Source organism: Panicum hallii, chromosome 1 (assembly GCF_002211085.1).
Source record: "Panicum hallii strain FIL2 chromosome 1, PHallii_v3.1, whole genome shotgun sequence".
NCBI classification, from domain to species: Eukaryota; Viridiplantae; Streptophyta; class Magnoliopsida; order Poales; family Poaceae; genus Panicum; species Panicum hallii.
Genome location: NC_038042.1, coordinates 56,599,150 through 56,616,671, shown reverse-complemented (window position 1 = coordinate 56,616,671; position 17,522 = coordinate 56,599,150). Strand labels below are relative to the sequence as shown.

Sequence of the window (17,522 nt, the reverse complement as noted above, 5' to 3'; positions counted from 1 at the left end):
CTACCACCATTTTCCCAGGACATGGATGAAGATGAGCCACCAGGCTAGAACCCATGCCCCTCAGACATCTCAAACGCAATCTACACGATTCCAGTCACGTATCCCCCTTTTTTTTCACTCGCGCCGCTTTTCTTGTGCACGACCACAGCCTATCAGCTGGCTAGGCCCCTGAGAAAAAGGCACGAAGCCAGGCAGCGCGCACACCAGACACGACGTCGAGCTCTTTTTCCAGCGGGAAGGCAGCCGCACCTCCGGCGGCATAAGCATAATCCCCCGGCGGCGGGGCCAAGTGGTGTTGCGTGATTCCATTCCGCGCGCCCCCAGCGCGACGCATCTCGCGAACCCACCACCGCAGACGGGGCCCGTACGCCCACCCGTGTCGCCTGTACGAGGAGATAAGGCAGGCAGGCAGGGCGACGCGGGCGGGCACGATGGACGCGTGCGTGGCCGTCGCCGTCGCGCGCGCTCTTTGTTCCGGCGGCCCCCGCCGGGGCGACGGGAGCCCGTGACAGCGAGCGCCGGCCCGGTTCGTGCACGGAGAAAATTCCTTGATGGACTTGCCACTCGGGGGGGGGGGGGGGGGGGGGGGCGGGGGGCGGGCGTCGGAGCCACGCGCGCGCGCGCGCGAACGGGCTCGCTCTTTTCTCGCACCGGCTGCTAGCTAGTACTCGTCCAGTAGAAATGGTCCTTGCTGCCGAGCCGAGACGTACGGACAAGCGGATAGTAGCGGGGAACTTCTTTTTGACTCGGCGCACGCGCCGTACGTCGGCAGCCTGGGGGAATTTGGCCGATCTGGGCGTGCCCAGCGCTGTTCGATCGGGTCAGCCGGCGGCACGCGCGGCATGGGCACGCGGCGTGGGTGGTGCGCGCGTGGGGGGCAGCGAATCCATCGCCCACGCGCCAACGGGAGTGGTACGGAGCACGATCACTTTCTGTTAGTAGATCGTGCGGTAGAGTGTAGACCCATGATCAACGGCAGGAGTAGCTCGCCAGCTCCTACTTGCGGCGAGAGCATGATCAGCGCCCCCATTCTTGCATGTTCTATGGCCACGCGACACGCAAGCTGTCAATCTTATTTTTACAGAGCAGTCTCTGTTACCGCGTTACGGTCGGGTGATCTCGAGAGTTACTTTAGTAGTAGGTAGGTGCCTACTGTCTAGACCATTAGCTAGTTGATATAAATAAGATATCTTCTGTAAAGAACCATTGCGCATAAGATAACTTTTTGTGGGTCAGTTGCGAACTGAATCGTACGTACACCTTCTTTGGTAATCACCACGTACGAAACTGATAAAGTAAAGCCTGCTGCCATGTCGTCGCGAGTGGCAATGACCTGCAATCAACTTCGCGTATCATCCATCATATATATCACTACGAACTGCGTTCGAAGCTTTTGCGGCAGCCAATCAGGTGGCGACGTCGCCCGGTCCTTTTCCTGCTCGGCGACGACGACGGCTCTACCCGCACTTCACGCCTCGTACAAGAAACCGCAGGATCGTTACCTTCCCGTAGGGAAAAAACAAATTTAAGTGCGTGATTAGCTTGGCAACCCTCGAATGATCAAGGGCTGCTCGAGTAATAGAGCAGGTTCAGTGGTTAACTCCGGCAGAAAGCGGCGGCGCAGGGAATTCAGGTCACGACCATTCAGCAACTGGTCGAGAAAATTTGGTGCGAGCGCGTGGAGCATCTACGCGCGCACCTAGCGCTTAGCTAGCTTGCAAGCGAAAGAAAGCTACCGGGCGGCCGGACCGGCATCTTCTCCTTCGTCCTTCTCCTTCCCTAGGGCGCACGGCTCCCGTCCCATTCGTCCCCGACTGACTGAGCACAACACGCTTGCAAACGACCTGCGACGGGACGTGTCCCCCGGCGCGCGCCGTGTCGTCATCTCTTCTCGGTCACGGTCGAGAACCGGACCCTAAATCCAAATCCAAGGCCATTGATGAGTACTCTGGACCTGTACGATTGGGGCACGCCGTTGTCGCGTGGCGTCCGAGACTCCGCGGGTCCGGATCACCGTCGAGACGAGCGCCTGTTCCAACAGCGGCGACGGCGATGCGCCTGCGCGGCCGCACGCACAGCGCAGCCGCGCAGGGATGCGCCGATCGAGATCGAATCGATGATGGAGGTAGGCCGGAGGCAGCGCCAGCCAGCGGCACGCGGGCCACCGAATCTGTGGGGCTACCCGCCTCGCTTTTGCGCGGAGGGCGACGGAGCCACACGCGACGAGGACGACGCCTACGGCGACGGCGACCGGGCCCGGCGGAGCGAGAGCCACCATCCACGGCTATCGAGCAAATATTCCTTCGGAAAAGCTACTCGCCCTCCTCCAGTCAGTCCCCGCCCGCTACTGGGGCTACTGGGGTCGTGGGACGTGACGCCGACCGACAACATCACAACAATGGCCGGAGGGCGCCGAGGACGACGAACTGGCCTTCGCTTGTGCTCCGGGCCGAGCCTTTTGGACCACCCCTGAGGCTCCCATGAGCCGGGCGGCGAGTGCCCCCCTAATCCCCTGCCTGATCTTCTAGAAAAGAAGTGGTCGCCGTCGCGTCCGGGAAAAGCCTCCGGATACTACCTGCTAGCTAGCGCTGTAGCTTTTCTCCACGCGCTGTAGCGGTGGCTTTCGGCCGCACGACAGCTCCGGGTCGCGTCGCACGGCCACCGACCTCACCTGATCCTGTGCTCCGAAGGTTCCGTTGGGATTTCTTGCGCGCCTGCCAGGGTACGTGGCTGGACGGGAGGGAGCACCTGCCTTCCACCCTTCGCGCATCCGGAAAACGAAACTGCTCCGTACGTCCGTGGTGGCGTTCCCTTCATCCCTTGGTCCTCCTCCGGCTTCCATGGCCGCACCTGCCGTCCTGGACTATGATTTGCTTTTGCAAGGGCGTTGTTGATCCTTCTGACTTTCCTCGTGCAGGTACTCGGCTCAGCCGATCCGCTCATGTCATGGCAATCGCCCGTGAGAGACAGACCGAAGGTACAGGCTGCTGCTACGAAGAAAAGTTTCAGGCATTTCATGTTAGAATGACCTCAGCGTATTTTACCGTCCGGAGGAGCTCGTGTATGTATGCCGTTGGAAGCTGAACGCAATTCTATCTTGAAAAACTTGACGCCATTGCCGTCAAATTCACGCGTGCAAGTGTGCCCAGGCCCACAGCGTAAGATTTCTTTCATCCGATCAAACAGATGCAAGCGAAGAGAAGCGCAAGTGCGAAGAGAGATAAAATTGCCTGATACGTGACGTACGTTGTCTATCAAAAACCGTTCGACACGACGCACAGAAATAACTGAAACAAGAACAATAACAAAGCACTTTTGAGTAGCACAACACATGAAACGTGGCTGTACTCTAGTAGATTGCTACCTCGGCAGCGCCATAGCATCCCGCAAGCAGTCATTTACAAGAATTGCAGCAGAAGAATTTGAAAAAAAAAACATGGTGCCTTCAATCCCTTTTTATAACGAGCAGTTGAAAATATGTGCTGCGTTCCAGTTTTTGAAAAAAAAAACAATTGAAAATATGAACCACTGCAATCTGAACAGATGATTTTAAATATGCTTAAACCAGAGGTTACAATCTGGACGGCAAGCAGAAAACGCCTGTCTCAGATCAAATATATCAGGATCCCATATATAAGTTCTAAAAAATCAACTATCATACCTTAACCTAAGAACTTACAAGTTAATTTCCCCATTGCTGCTATCTTGACATAGAAAAAACCGTTAACTTTGGAATAAGTAAAGAGATCACTATTTCCCCAAAACAAAAAGGCTCTCGGAAAGCCACCAGTTACCAAATAGCTAAGCCTGTACGATACTACTTACCACCACCTAGTCTGCAAACGGCAGTAACAGCACCTTGATTTTGGGCACTTTTACCATCCCTACAGCTAACAATCAAGTAAACGCTTCTGTCCATCCAATGTTGCGGGTCAACACCACTGCATTTTGTCCTGAACCAAGCTTATGGACCAATGTAATTTCCTTATCTTGTCCAACCTAAAAGGATTGGCAATTCCTTTTCTTCCCCTGCATAACTAAACTAGCATCTGAAAGGAAAGTATGTACAGGCAATTTTACAAAATCTGTGATCAGAAATGAAAACCCATATATATACAGTTGGTAGGCTCTCTTTGGTAGCCCAGGCAGGTCAATTCACACATATTGCTGATCATCCGAGTTACCTGTTGGGGCCAGCCTTCTTGTTATGGTGCCACACCATAAGGTCGCACAATAATTCAGTCTGCACCATTTTGCAACTTGGGTCCAAAAAGATCACTATTTGGCTGAAACCCTTGTGGCAATTGCACTGGCCAGCCCTGCTTGCTGCTGGTGGTTTTCAGTTGCAAAGAACAAGCTTGCGAAATTTTTTATAGCCTTCCTTGAAGAAAAATAACCAGCTTGATCACAACTGATCCTATCCACCGGGCTCTTGTGGAGTATGGGGCTGTGTATTTCGATTCCAGGGCCTCTCTTTAGATAGAGAATCTCGAGGAACATAAACATAACCCTTAGGAAGGCGCTGATTCTGTGTAGAAGCTTGATCAGATGTCATAACAAGCTCCTTTTGAAACATTTCTCTCTGTTACATAGTTATGTGCTCCACAAATTAGCATGGCAAGGCAAAGAAAAGAAACCTAGAAATGAGGAGTAAAAAGGCACAAACCTTCTTATCATTTGTCTTCTTTTCTCCATCTTCTAGTTTCTGTGAGGTAATAGCTGGTCTCTGTGGAAGTTGCTTACCAGCATGCAGGCCCCTCTCACTCAACTTGCGTTTAAATGATATCAATGTCCTGGAGCTATCAGCTGTATTTCTCTCAGCATCTCTGCTATTCAGAGAAAACCTTATGGTTTTCTTCCCAGAAATAGTACTATCTACTGTGACATCATCAGATCTTTGTGCTGTTCCACTGTACGATCTGTTATTAACTGAAGTAGTGGCAGATTCTGAACTTGCTCCGCATGCCAGGTAGGAGAAAACAACAGTATCCTTTGTTTTGGCAATTATGTCATGGTCACACAAAACCGTCTCTCTCTGACATTAATACACAGCAGTGTTAGGCTATGATGTCAGATGGAAATATGCTGACCAGAACATCCAGTAAATGTTTATAAGCCAAAAAACCAGTTTTAAAAATCCCAGTTTTAAGTTCAGATTATCAATTATCAATAGTTTTGCTTTCCAGAATCTGAATCACCGAGCACAGGAAACAACACACTCACAACCACTTCCCTTATCATAACATAAAAACCTGTCTGTTTTACTGTATATATCTATAAATGAAGTACGTACAAGTCAAACTGACCCAGTAAACAGTTACGTTTATTTTGAACAAAGATTGCAACTGCAACATAAGAAAAAGAGGAAGTCGCATGAACCAGATATTGCAAACTTGTGGAGCTGCATTGGTCCAGCTGCTTAAGCTCCAAGGAATGGAGCTGGTTAACCCCAGCTCCCACACAAACCTTCAGAAAAGGTAGGGACTAAGGCCCTGTATCTAAAAAAAATGATATTGCGAACTTCACAAAGATCTAAGATGTCAGCTATTAGGTGCCGGCGCAATGCCGTACTGGTGTCAGCCTGTCAGGCTGTCAACAGCTGGGTTTGTTATGAAACTAAATTGGGGCACCGTGGAGGATACTATGACTTCCCTCTGTCCAAGGCCAAGAAGTGTCCCAAACCTCCATCCACCCCATGCACTTATTCCTTAACTCCCCCTAATTACCCCATGCACTTATTCCTTAACTCCCCCTAATTAGCCTAAGCACCTGTAATTATTCAAAGGGTGGTTGATAGTTATTCCATTCTCTGGTCTTAACAAGGAGAAGGTTGCAACAGTTGAGTGAAACAAATCAGTTGGGGGGTTGCCGAGGGGGGGGGGGGGTAATGAATACACTATGCCCCATTGTGTATTTCTAATTCAAGCATGACTGTCATATACTCATATCTCAACTTTTAGCATCATATAAGCACAAAAATTTCCATCTATACATACCTTCACCTTCTCTCTCTTAATTACCCTCTCACATAAGAGGCGCAATTTTTCCAATTCAACCTGCAAAAGGATAATATGTGTACTTATAAGAACTAAAATAGAAGGGGGCGTCCTCTGAAGAAACAAATTCAAGTAGTAACTGAGTAATGACACCCAGAAATTACACCTAGATGCTCCACGAGTTAGCAAAGTGTATCGATATGAATGAATCATGCGGATAGCAAAACAGAAATGAACTTGAGTATGATGACAACAGGATTGAACCTGCTCCTGGATCTATTATTCATATAAACACTGTTTGATTATATTGCGTGCTGTGTTCTCCACCTAGTGTAGGGTGCTTTGTGCAAACATTACCTTGTATACGTAACCCCTTTGGCTGCCTATTTGGTAACAGAGTTCATGTATATTCATGTATATCAATTTACCACTAAAAAAGTAATAAGTAACAAACAAAGGTCATTTAAGGTATTCCATTACCTCCTAGGAGGTAAGAGGTCAAATAAATCTGAGCCCTTGATTTTTAGAAGCGATGAAACAATTAGCTAAAGGTAAAAAGAGAAATAACCGACTATCCCGGTTTCCGTCTCCACGCTCACATCCAACATCGCAAAGAGTCGGCATCCACTGAGCCACTCTGCTTCTTCCTCCAAGTGCTCCTGCGACCGCATGACTAACACGCTCTGCTCCTTTGCATGATTTCGTCAGGCTCGCTTCAGTGCGCCGTTGATTTGTGCAGAGCTCAGGTTGGCTCGAGATGATTGCTTTACTAATCTTCACCATATTATAATTCTGTACATGCCGTAACGTTTCATTGCCTGGCTAGAGCTACACGTCTACTGTACATCTGTACCGCATCACAGGCATTCCCGTCATCTGTCATGCATCACAGCCCGCTGTGCCATGTCTGGCAACAGCACCAGGGCAACACCTGGGGTACGTAGCAGCTGCAGTCAACAGAAGAAAGATTCATTCCTATCTTCTCTAGTAACTAATTTGGCATGTAATCCGGTTGATTAGGCAACCATCCAACCTGTACTACTACATATGCCGGACCTGGCAAATCAATGAATTCATTGCGTGTGTCATCCAAGTTATCAAGCTTTCAGCTTAGATCAGTAGTGATCTTACGATTTCCTTCTCGAGTCGTTTCTCAAATCATGGGAATGTTTTTTGTCAAATTCGAATATGTTTCTTGTTCCAATTAAACCTAATCTAGTAGGCACATTTCTTATATTTGCATCACAATCAAACGTACATATTTCACATTTGTTTATGTTGCGTCATATTACAGGACACATGTAAAAAAAGATTAACATGTGGATGCACCTATACATTTATTTCAAACTAGATCTAAATTTGCTAATTTATCCTATTTTCTAAAATAATATTAATAATGGGCAACCTATTACCTCGTTCGTCACCTTTTTTCAGTCGGATCTAATCAAATGGATGTTCCACAGTTATTGGGAGTACCATAGTGGGAGCCAACAAATAAACAGTAATAAATCATGATGGCAAGAAAATAACACACTGGAAACATGAACCACTCTGCACAAACTAGCTAGCCAATGCACACAAACTTTTACATTGTTCTTGCCCAAGATTAGTTTAGCAACATGTTGCAACTTCTGACCAGGATATATATAAAAAAGCATCTACGAGGAAAGTGCTGGTATATGTATGAAATCCTTTCTGCATAAGCCATACAAACGCCATGTCTCCCATGAGCTTAGCTCCTTGCAAATCATGGGAGGATAGAATCTAAAAGGATCCTTATATGCATCTTAAATCGGTGCTTGGAAACAACCAAACAAATAAAACGGAGAAGTGCATGTCACAGGAGTACAGCCATTCCTGGAGGATTTATAAGGAAAATAACCTATGTGTACGAGTAATAACTGATGAGATTTGCCCCCATTAATTGCGGTGTTGGTATAATGTAGACCAAGAAAATGTATGTAGCTAATTCAACAAGATACAGGCAAACCACATGGTTTTACAAGGTAGCTAAGGATAACTTATTAGTTTCAGACTGATCTCCACATCAAAACTTGACTGATGGGGGGAAAGACCGCCCCACAATTATGCATTGAGAAGAAACACCAGCCAAACCAGCTGAGTAAACCCCTGAACCCCAGCCAGACTGATCTCCACATAACTGACCATGATTCATGAGCTCTTGTATCACCAGAAAATTGATATTTCAAACACAGCATAACAAAGCCCTTGTTTGGAGCTAATATTAAACAGTATAAATAGTTGGAGAACAGAAATGAGCATAACTCTTGAGTGATTTAAATAAAGCAGAATGTCAGCAAATATAGGTGTTCAAACACTTGGACTTGAAGCATTCAAAACATTCTACAGTAACATTTGCATTATTTTTTTAGTAATTGAGCAAACACTCTAAAGTTACCAAACACAGGAAAACAATATAAAGTAAATAAGAAATACTAACCCTCATCCGTTTCATGTTCCTGAGCTCCTGAGGTCCATATCGCTGCGCATCATCCTGCATAAAAATATCCAGAAAGAAGGTAAGAGACAGAAAAGTGATTACACATTTATACCAACACACGACTACATGCAGCATACAATGCACCTTCTGGTCCATGTGAGGAGCAAAACAAGCATCACACAGATCAAGAGATCTATAACTCAAAAATACTCAGATTTACCTCCTTCTGTTGTGCGCTGTGTTTGGCACAGTATGCTTTGTGCTGTGACGTAGTACCAAACCCTTTTGTGTTCATGTAGAAACCAGAGTTTCTAGCACAAGTAGGATGAAAAGTTATGTGGCAGTCCCCACTACTACACTGCATATTGGAAGAGACAAAATTTAGCAAGATTCTCAGTGTTTGGTTTTCTACGTCTAGATTAGATAAGCAGGAATGTATGATGTGTACCCTTAAGCACATGCCAGCTTTGCGGAGGCAGAGACAACAAGTATCTTTTCCCTCTACAAGGCTTTCCTGATAGAGTTGAGCAGCCAATAAATGAGATGGTATAAACGACATGTTACAACAACACTCAGAAATCGGAATCAGATACAAATTCTCATTAAGTTAACAGAAAAAACAGTTGCAGAAGTTCTATTAATTCTAATAGATCAAAACTACGAGAAAAACACAATAATGGATAGAGCTGTGTACCATTCCTTCCACAGGATTTTCTTGTCCCCTTACGTACTTGGTGTCCAACAACCACTGTGAAAATATTTGAAAAAAATATAGGACTTAAACAAGAAAGGCAATTAAATAAAAGGAGGTTATCGTATATAATTACCTCAGCACAAAAAGCATGAACCCACTGCCCATCTGCAGTTTTTCTAAAAGCACCTGATGTGCCATGACACATACCACACCGTGCAAAGTGTAATTTTTTGCCATTACAATCTGATTTATCACTAGCAGTTGAGGTTTCTAAAGAAATATCTTGATCTTCACAAAGTTCACATTTCCAGGGGCCAATAGAATTCTCCATATTTCTGTAGCAATCTATGTGCACAGCAGCCTGGTAAAAAGGTCCGAGTTAATAGCGCAGTATAGTAAAATACATGAGAACTCAAACAAAATCCAAAGCACCTTGCATCTGGAGCAGATGAATATTCGGTTCAAGACAGTCTCAGTTCGCATGCATACATCACAATAGAGTTCATTTTCGTTTGAGGAGATTGGCATATGAAAACTGCCAAATTTGTTATCTGGTTGTACTTTGCTGTTGGATGACTTTAATGAATCTTTAGTCCGTTGCCCAACTCTTGAAGATCCAGCAACAAGTTTTGGAGAATTCTACACGCAAGAAAAAGGTGAGATCGATGAGATCTGCATCACATAGTAATTTCTCAATTGACAAACCAAAAACAGCAAAAACCTCTTGATTAGCAGGAGCTGCATCTTCCTTTGCATCTTTTCTCATGATTGAATTCCGTGAAGAGGATGCAACAGCAGCTGCAGCTGCAGCTAGTACAGCTTGGGCTTCCTTATGTCTCTTTTCTTTTCTCCCACGTTTCTTAGCTTCTCTAACATCACGAAGAAACTGATTCACAAAAATAAGGTCCCATTTTCTTCTACTGAATGCATCCAGCTCACGAGAAAGATTCTGTACAACCTTTGCTATCAATTTTTCTGCAAGAACCAAATAGAAAGCCATTTCAGGAAACTAATGAAACAACAACTGCATTGAAGAAACTGAGGAATCAACCACTTCATTTATCGGACAGTTTCATGCACAGTATTGAGGTGAGAGAAGCTTGGAATACAGGCAATGAAGTCAAAAGATTGTATCATTCTTTATATGTGTATGTTGAAGCACACAGGATGCACAAAATAGAAACAGTGAGAAAAATACTCTTACCGCATCTGTGCTTCAGAACAACAGCATTGTCAAGCAGCCTAGCTTGTAGGTATACCATCTCTCCTTCTACTTCATCATCAGGTGCATGCTCGAGAACTCTCATGGATTTTGCTTTCAAAACTTGATCTGATGTAGTTGTATCTGTTGCATCCTCATGTTCTTCAAAGGAATCGACAGGTAGTTTCTCGTGAGGACACGAATGTTCTTCTAGTAACATTTGACATAAAAAATGTGAGATCAGTCAAAGATTGACATGACAAAAATACTATTTGCAACATTAACATGCAAAAATTGAAATTTCTACCAAGAAATTTAGCTTAGAAAAACCAACAAGGACTTACCATGATGATCCAGAGCTTCCTTGTTCTGATTGAAAGTAATGTCCCAATGATGAGATATCTTTTTCTTAATGAAGGGATGAATATAAGAATGTGAATCATCAAAGCTGCATACATCAAGAGAGGGGTGAACAACTGCTTCCAGCAGTGCCTTTTTGGTTCAAAACAACAGCAGAAGTACCAATATTCGATCAGTTATACTTATGCACGTGCAACTTACTTGAAAAATGGCTGTCCATGAGAGCAGCTTGAATCACAATCACGAGGAGTGACAGAGCTGTTTTCAATTGAATTTTCGCCATCTCTAGCATGATCACCCTGAGAAAAATAATGATCAAGTGAAGATACTCCTTCCTTCGAGTCTGAGCCAAGTCCAGCCTCAATTAAATTATCACTTTTCCTTCCAAGTAGTACACCTGCTCATAATAGTAAGACCCACAAAATTGTGTGAATAACTACCATAAAATGAATGAAGAATAATACATAAGAACAAATATCGGAAATAATGCACATGGCCTCCACTTGACAAGACCAGGAGTTAGATCAATGTGATCCATGTTCGTAAAAGATGTCATGAATAATTCCTTACGATTAATCACAATGCGGAAAATTCTATATCTGTTATGGGCCTTACACCTGCACGACAGTACACTACCAGGTAGAAGCAGAAGCACATGCATGGCAATGAAACTAGCTTTGATTAGTAAGTTTGAAGAAAGTTCAATGCACAATTGCTTTGATCACTTGAGGTAATTTTTGGGGCTTCATTCTAGGTTGCAGAACTAAGATTGATCAGTAATGCTTCAACTACACCAATTGCTTGTGTACTTGATCATTTGAGAGAGCCCACAAAAATGAAACAGTGAATGCTACAGGGCAATGAAACAATGGTCACTATACCTACAATATCAGAGCTAACTTAATATCCAAAACACAGCCATGGGCAAGTAGAGAGGACGCTGAAGCAGCATGATTACAAATTCAATTTCAGTAGTTAAGTGGATCGGTCAACCAAGTAAAGCACCGTGAGCAAATGTACTGTCTTCAATTTCACCTATTTTTAATTTGGCTTCAACTGAAATATTACAAATTCAGTAATTCCAATTCCATGGCTCTAAAACCCTGAGGTGAGTTAGCCCAACAAATAAGGCACCTACAGCTCGCAAGGTCACAAGGTGGAACTTGCATGCAACTCTATCTTACATCATGAAATATTATTAGCCACAGAATATTTATAGTTCCTGTACATAGCAGTATTTACCAACATGGAAATGAGAACTGTTAGCATTGGTATGATGATTCCTCCTGAATGGGAAAGGGCAATGAGGTGCCACACGGCCAAACATTGTTGACACCTAGATTATCTTGTAACCTTCTCAACCAGTCACTATTAGTGAATAATGAATCGACACTTGCACATGCACAGAGATTCTTTTTTGAATGAACAGGTCTAAGGTAGTCTTTTTTGCTATTAAATCATTATGGAGTGATTCATTTGCTTTATTTGTTATTTCAAATAAGATAACCCAAAAAGAAACCTAGCGATTATTGATAAATCAATAGAATAAAAAGTCATAAGTAATAGATCACAGAAGATTTTACCTCGATTTTCATTTGGCATCTCCATGGAAGTACCAAATTCTTTATTTCCACATGTGTTGTTCAGTATCTGTCACAAGGATGTGAATCAAATTGCATCCATGATGAAAGATTACTTCGCTAGGACCATAAAACAATGACAACACAGCATCCCTCGGCAGACAAGGTAAATCGGAGGGCTACAACTTCAGAAAAGTGGGAGACATGCTAATGGTGAACAGCCCTTATAGCCATCAGTTCACTCTATGGTCAGCTCAACTATATGCCATGGAAAGAAATATGACACCTTTCAGAGAGACAGGGAGGTTGGGGTGGGTGGGTTTGGGGAAGTGGAAGAAGGGGGGCCTTCCATCACAAGTGGCTGAAGCTTTTTATTGCAATAAACTGGCCATTTAGCCAAAAAAAATCATTTAAGGTAGCTGACAAGTGGAATTTATAGTAATCCTAATGGAGCAACAAAACAAATGTCTTCCCACTTCTAAATCTCTACCGGAAAAGTCTTAACATATTTCAATGTACAAAAAAAAAGGAAAATGCCACCCATGCAGTGGAAGTGTGAAACTTCATGCTCAAAACCAGTTCAGAGGCAAGAAACAAAGCCTTGCATAATGCTCATAGGTCATATTTCTTACCAATTTTCCCTTTTCTTCCTTTGAAACACCATTGCTGCCAATTGGGGAGAACTCTCGAGTAGATTCTTTTGCAAATTCTTTAGCAGGAGAACACTCAAGATCAACCCCCTCTTTAACCATATTCTTGTTTCCATTTTGTAAAATAGTCACACCAGTTGCACATGTTGTATTATCTCCTTCCAGAATCTTACTGTTACTTTTAGATCGTGTCAGTGTGGGCTCAGTTACAGCAGAATCCGACATATCAACAAATGGTTCTTTATCATCAGCTGGGACCAATGGAATTTTTGTATCAACGGTATCTGTGGTATCAGACCCATCTGAATTGTTATCTTGCAGCACCACCGAGTTCCCTTTTCGAGCATTTCCTCGAATAGTATGCATATGCACAGAATTTTGGAGCCACTTGATAATTTTTAGCATCAAACCATGGGAAAATGTGGTAGTTTCACCCTGCCAATCAGAAATTTAGCAAAATAGCTTGTAAATAAGCTAACATAGCAAATATATAAGGTATCTGCACGAAGTACCACGAGAGCAGCTTCCAAGGATTCCGAAGAAATACCCACTTCAGATGCTATATCACCAACACTAACCTTTCCACTGTCAATTAGCTGCAAAAACAGTGCGGAGATTAGTGTTTTTGTTTCGTGAAAGTTAGGAAGTAAATTCATGTGCTCTAACTGCGCATTACATCAGTAACACTTACCTTTCTAAGCACTACAGCAATATCACCAGAACTTCTCATACGATCCCCACCACCAGATGGATGCCCAGTATCTGTTTCCCAGCTTCGAATTGGTTGAGCATTTGCATTTCTAACTGTATAAGCCAAAGTATCTTGCTCTATAGTCTCGACCCTGATCAGGTTACCAGAGCTAGAGGCACTGGTTTCACTGTTCATGAATTTGTCCTTGTTTTTGCGTGTGAATCTTAGTTTTGGAATTTTTCCGGTGATGAGGTTTGTAGTATTTGGGCGAGATTCTGTAGGACTCTGTTCAGAAGCATGGTTACTGTTCTTGACTAAGCTGGTGTATCCAACTGCGGAATGCTTTGAGCAAAATGCTCTCAATTCAACCTGCAAAAGGGAAGCAAAAAAAAAAAAAGAGAAGTGAGCCACATTTACCTCATTTAAGTTTAGTGGCAACCATCAGAACAAAAGGTCTAACATTAGAGTGTTTAGATTTTCCCCATATCTCCATTTGATGCTTTGACTCTCTTGCGCATATAGGATGAAAAGCCGCCCGACATGTCCCTACAAGACACACGAAACTTAGTAAAAGGTATTGAGTGCTAGTATCAAGAACATGAACTAGGGGAAGATTGTGAAAGAGCTTGAAATTGAACATGCTTACATCCTAAAACCTACGATTAACTGTTGAGATATAAACCCACTGGTTTTTCCATCTTGAGTAGCTCCTTGGAAACTGGCTTGTGCCAAATATCCAATAGAGCTCCTTTCTCAAGTTATGAATGCTTAATACAAAAAATTTGTGATATCAGGTTCAAAGATATTGTTTGAAATCCAGTATGATACATTTTGTTTTACCAAAACCAATTATGCATCATTGCAGAAAGAATCAATTTATTTTAAGGTTCCCACAATCAAATGAAGAGCATTGGAAGAAGATTTGAGCACACAAATAATTAAGTTGGCCAGTTAAATAACAACAACATGCTCCATGAACTAGTTTTCTGAATTCTGATGACAAATGCCATGTAAGAGGCATTTCCTCAGAGAGCAATGGAGCACAGTATTTAGCAGGAAAATAAAATATTCAGCACAAACATAGCATCATAGCCTTGCTGTTTTCATCAGAAAACTTTTGAATACTAAGAATACTGTGTGGTCCACTCAGCTGGCTAAAGGGCAATCCAACTTGCTTAAAATCAGATAGCCATAGAAGGAAAAAAATCCACTATAGCAACTACATAAGCAACAAAGAAGCAAGCATTTTTCATGTAATGTGTTCAAGATAGTCATGGTACAAAGTCAATCAACACAAAACAAAATACCAGCAAATTCTACCATATCTATTGAAATATATATGCATATATGGATTCTATAGTAGTTTAAAATGTCAGAGTAACACTTAATTGAGATTTGAAATGAACGGCTGGTTACACGATATCAATTATTGTGTCATTCTTGGTGGGATGAATAATGCGTAGTAAATTGATGCATATGAAGGTATACCAAAACTCAAATATAAGGCATATCACAGATTCTCCCAAAATATTGCACAATAATTCAAATTTTGTTGAGAAAGGCATATCGCAGATTCTCCCTAAATATTGCACAATAATTCAAATTTTGTTGTGTTGCTACAACCAAGAGTTGATTGGTGTGTGCCAGTTCCCTTTCCAAAACAAAATTCAATTATATCACACTCACTACGACAAAGTGAACAAGGAATGAACTAATTATCTCACATCACATGCCCCTAGCAAATATAAAAAAGAATAGTTTTCAAGGCCAGCAATTCAGAAGACGATGCCCCATGTGGAAGCTTGCATATAAAAGGGGCTAAACGCAAACCTATTTTAGCAAGCATTTTGTGCTGTGACCTGGATGCCTGGTATTGATGGCAGAATGCCATGATCCACACAGCGTAACAAGCCTAATTTTGAAAAATTGCCCCTTTATGCGCAGCATGCCAGTATGGATTGCATGATTTATAATTGAAAAGAGTAGCAGGCCCAAGTTGTGAGGTATCATGTGATTGGTAGGTCGAATTTGAAATCAAGAAAGACTGTTGATAAGCACCAAAAATACCCAGAGCCTAAACCAAAGCTGAAGTCATAAACTAATGCATCTACAGACCTTTTACATTTCCTAAATTACAAGAGAATGTATTTTCATAAATACCGATAGCACATAAACATAAGAATGATATATGTCAATTATTCACCATCTCTTTTAAGAAGAATCAGAGACATGGGGTGCAAATACATACCATGACTACATCGAACACATGCTCCATGCTTAATCTTGCAAATACTGCATGTCAACTTCATTCGATTCTCTAGGACGCTATCGAGATTAGTTACAGGTTCCATTGACTCCATGTCCTCCACAAAAACCTCTGGCGCCCAGAGACTACAAAACAAGTGCACAAATTTCAGGTGGCTAACATCTGCATTTTGAGTAGGCTCCACTTCAATAGGTTTAAGAGCCCCTTTCTCCTTTGGACATAAAACACAAGGCGTCGATTGGGTGCTGCCAGAATCTTTATTCGACTCCAAATATGTACACCAAGCACACAGCCATTGCCCATCAGGCACAACACGCAAACCATAGCACTTCTGGTGCACCGACACCTTGCAGTTGCTGCAGTTAACTATCCTATTGGAGTCCATGGAACTCTCTCCAAGACAACAAACATCACAGCTTGAAGACTTCTCAGCTCCCAAGCGTGGAAGCAGAACAAGCTGTTCTAACCCAGCATCCACACCCAAAAGCTTTCTCTTCTTGTTGGGTCGCTCCGAAGTGAGGACAAACCGGCCTGTTGCTCCTAACAACCAATTAAGTGAACTTTCTTCCTCTTCAACACATTGTGCTGACACAATGCCATTCCTCCCAGCTTGATCCACTTCAAATGGCCGTTCTCCCGGTTGTACAGACACTCTGCTTCGCCTACTGAGGTCTTTGTCACTGACCATCTGTTGCACGACCACATCATGTATGTCTGGATCCACACTTTGATCCCTTTTCTCTTTCTGGCTAAGGAGATGCACACTTTGCTCACCACGCTCTCTGTTACTGACCACCTCTGCACCGCCCACACCCAGATACGAGCTTGTTTCAGCGACAGCCACGTCATATGTCTCGGCTTGGTTTACCAATTCCTTGCCACTGCCCAGAAATGGTATTAGCATACATGAGTCGAGGTTGTTGTAGCCGAATGGGAGCTTTGGTTTTAACATTTCGACATCAGCCAATGTTACTGGACGGAAATAGGCCTCAAACTGCTCCCACAAGCCAACCTTTGCAGCTGGCCGCGGTGGAGGCTCGACAGCAGCATCGTCCGGCGGGGGGAGCTGAATCTTCTTGTGCTTCTTCCGGGCGTCCCCCGGCCCTGCCCAGCTCACGAGCCTCGCGGGCAGCGTGGGAACCCTGGATGCCGCCTCTTCACCCTCGAACGGCGTCCGCAGGGCCAGAGCCTTGGTTGCCTGGGCGTACAGGTCGGCCCCGAAGCCGGGGGCCGCCCCCTCGGGCGAGACCTCGGCGCGGGCCATTTCCCCGCTCATACCGCCTTGTCCTGGAAGGGGCGCATCGCCGCCGGAGTCCCCCGGCGGCGGCGGGGTCTTCGGGGTAGCCTCCGGCTGGGGAGGCGTGGCGGAGCTAGGGTTAGGGTTTCGTCTCGAGCCCGAGCTTGTGTTTCCCTTCCGGGCGTTCTCTTTCCTCGCGATTTTTCCCGGCCCGGGTTTTTCGCGTGGGTCTCGGATCCGATGGGAGAGAGAGGGCCAGAGGGGAGGAGGACGCGGGACACGGTGGGGGAGAGGGAGCTCAGCGTCCGGACACGGGTTTGGTTTTGTAAAGTGAGGCGGTGCTAGCACGTCAGTCCGTCAGTCGCTCGCCTGGCTGGTTGCTGTTA

At 44.3% G+C, this 17,522-nt stretch overlaps 1 protein-coding gene across 5 annotated transcripts; it reads right to left on the bottom strand.

Moving 5' to 3' along the window:
• Positions 1-3,521: 3,521 nt before the first annotated feature.
• Positions 3,522-17,416, bottom strand: LOC112879074. 5 transcript variants are annotated; one of them, XM_025943409.1, is made up of 20 exons: positions 16,912-17,083; positions 15,882-16,780; positions 14,094-14,179; positions 13,634-14,002; positions 13,455-13,538; positions 12,925-13,377; positions 12,296-12,362; positions 10,914-11,109; positions 10,697-10,800; positions 10,356-10,562; positions 9,873-10,126; positions 9,584-9,790; positions 9,285-9,512; positions 9,152-9,205; positions 8,906-8,971; positions 8,678-8,815; positions 8,458-8,511; positions 5,997-6,056; positions 4,667-5,035; positions 3,522-4,582 (listed from the first exon to the last, which is right to left on the bottom strand). In XM_025943409.1, the coding sequence occupies exons 1-20, from the start codon at positions 16,947-16,949 to the stop codon at positions 4,418-4,420; spliced, it is 4,098 nt and encodes a 1,365-aa protein (XP_025799194.1). In that variant the 5' UTR covers positions 16,950-17,083; the 3' UTR covers positions 3,522-4,417. The 5 variants fall into 5 exon arrangements, with proteins under 5 accessions (XP_025799194.1, XP_025799193.1, XP_025799192.1 ...); XM_025943408.1 differs by having other exon boundaries at positions 10,356-10,559; positions 15,882-17,415; XM_025943407.1 differs by having other exon boundaries at positions 15,882-17,414.
• Positions 17,417-17,522: the final 106 nt, after the last annotated feature.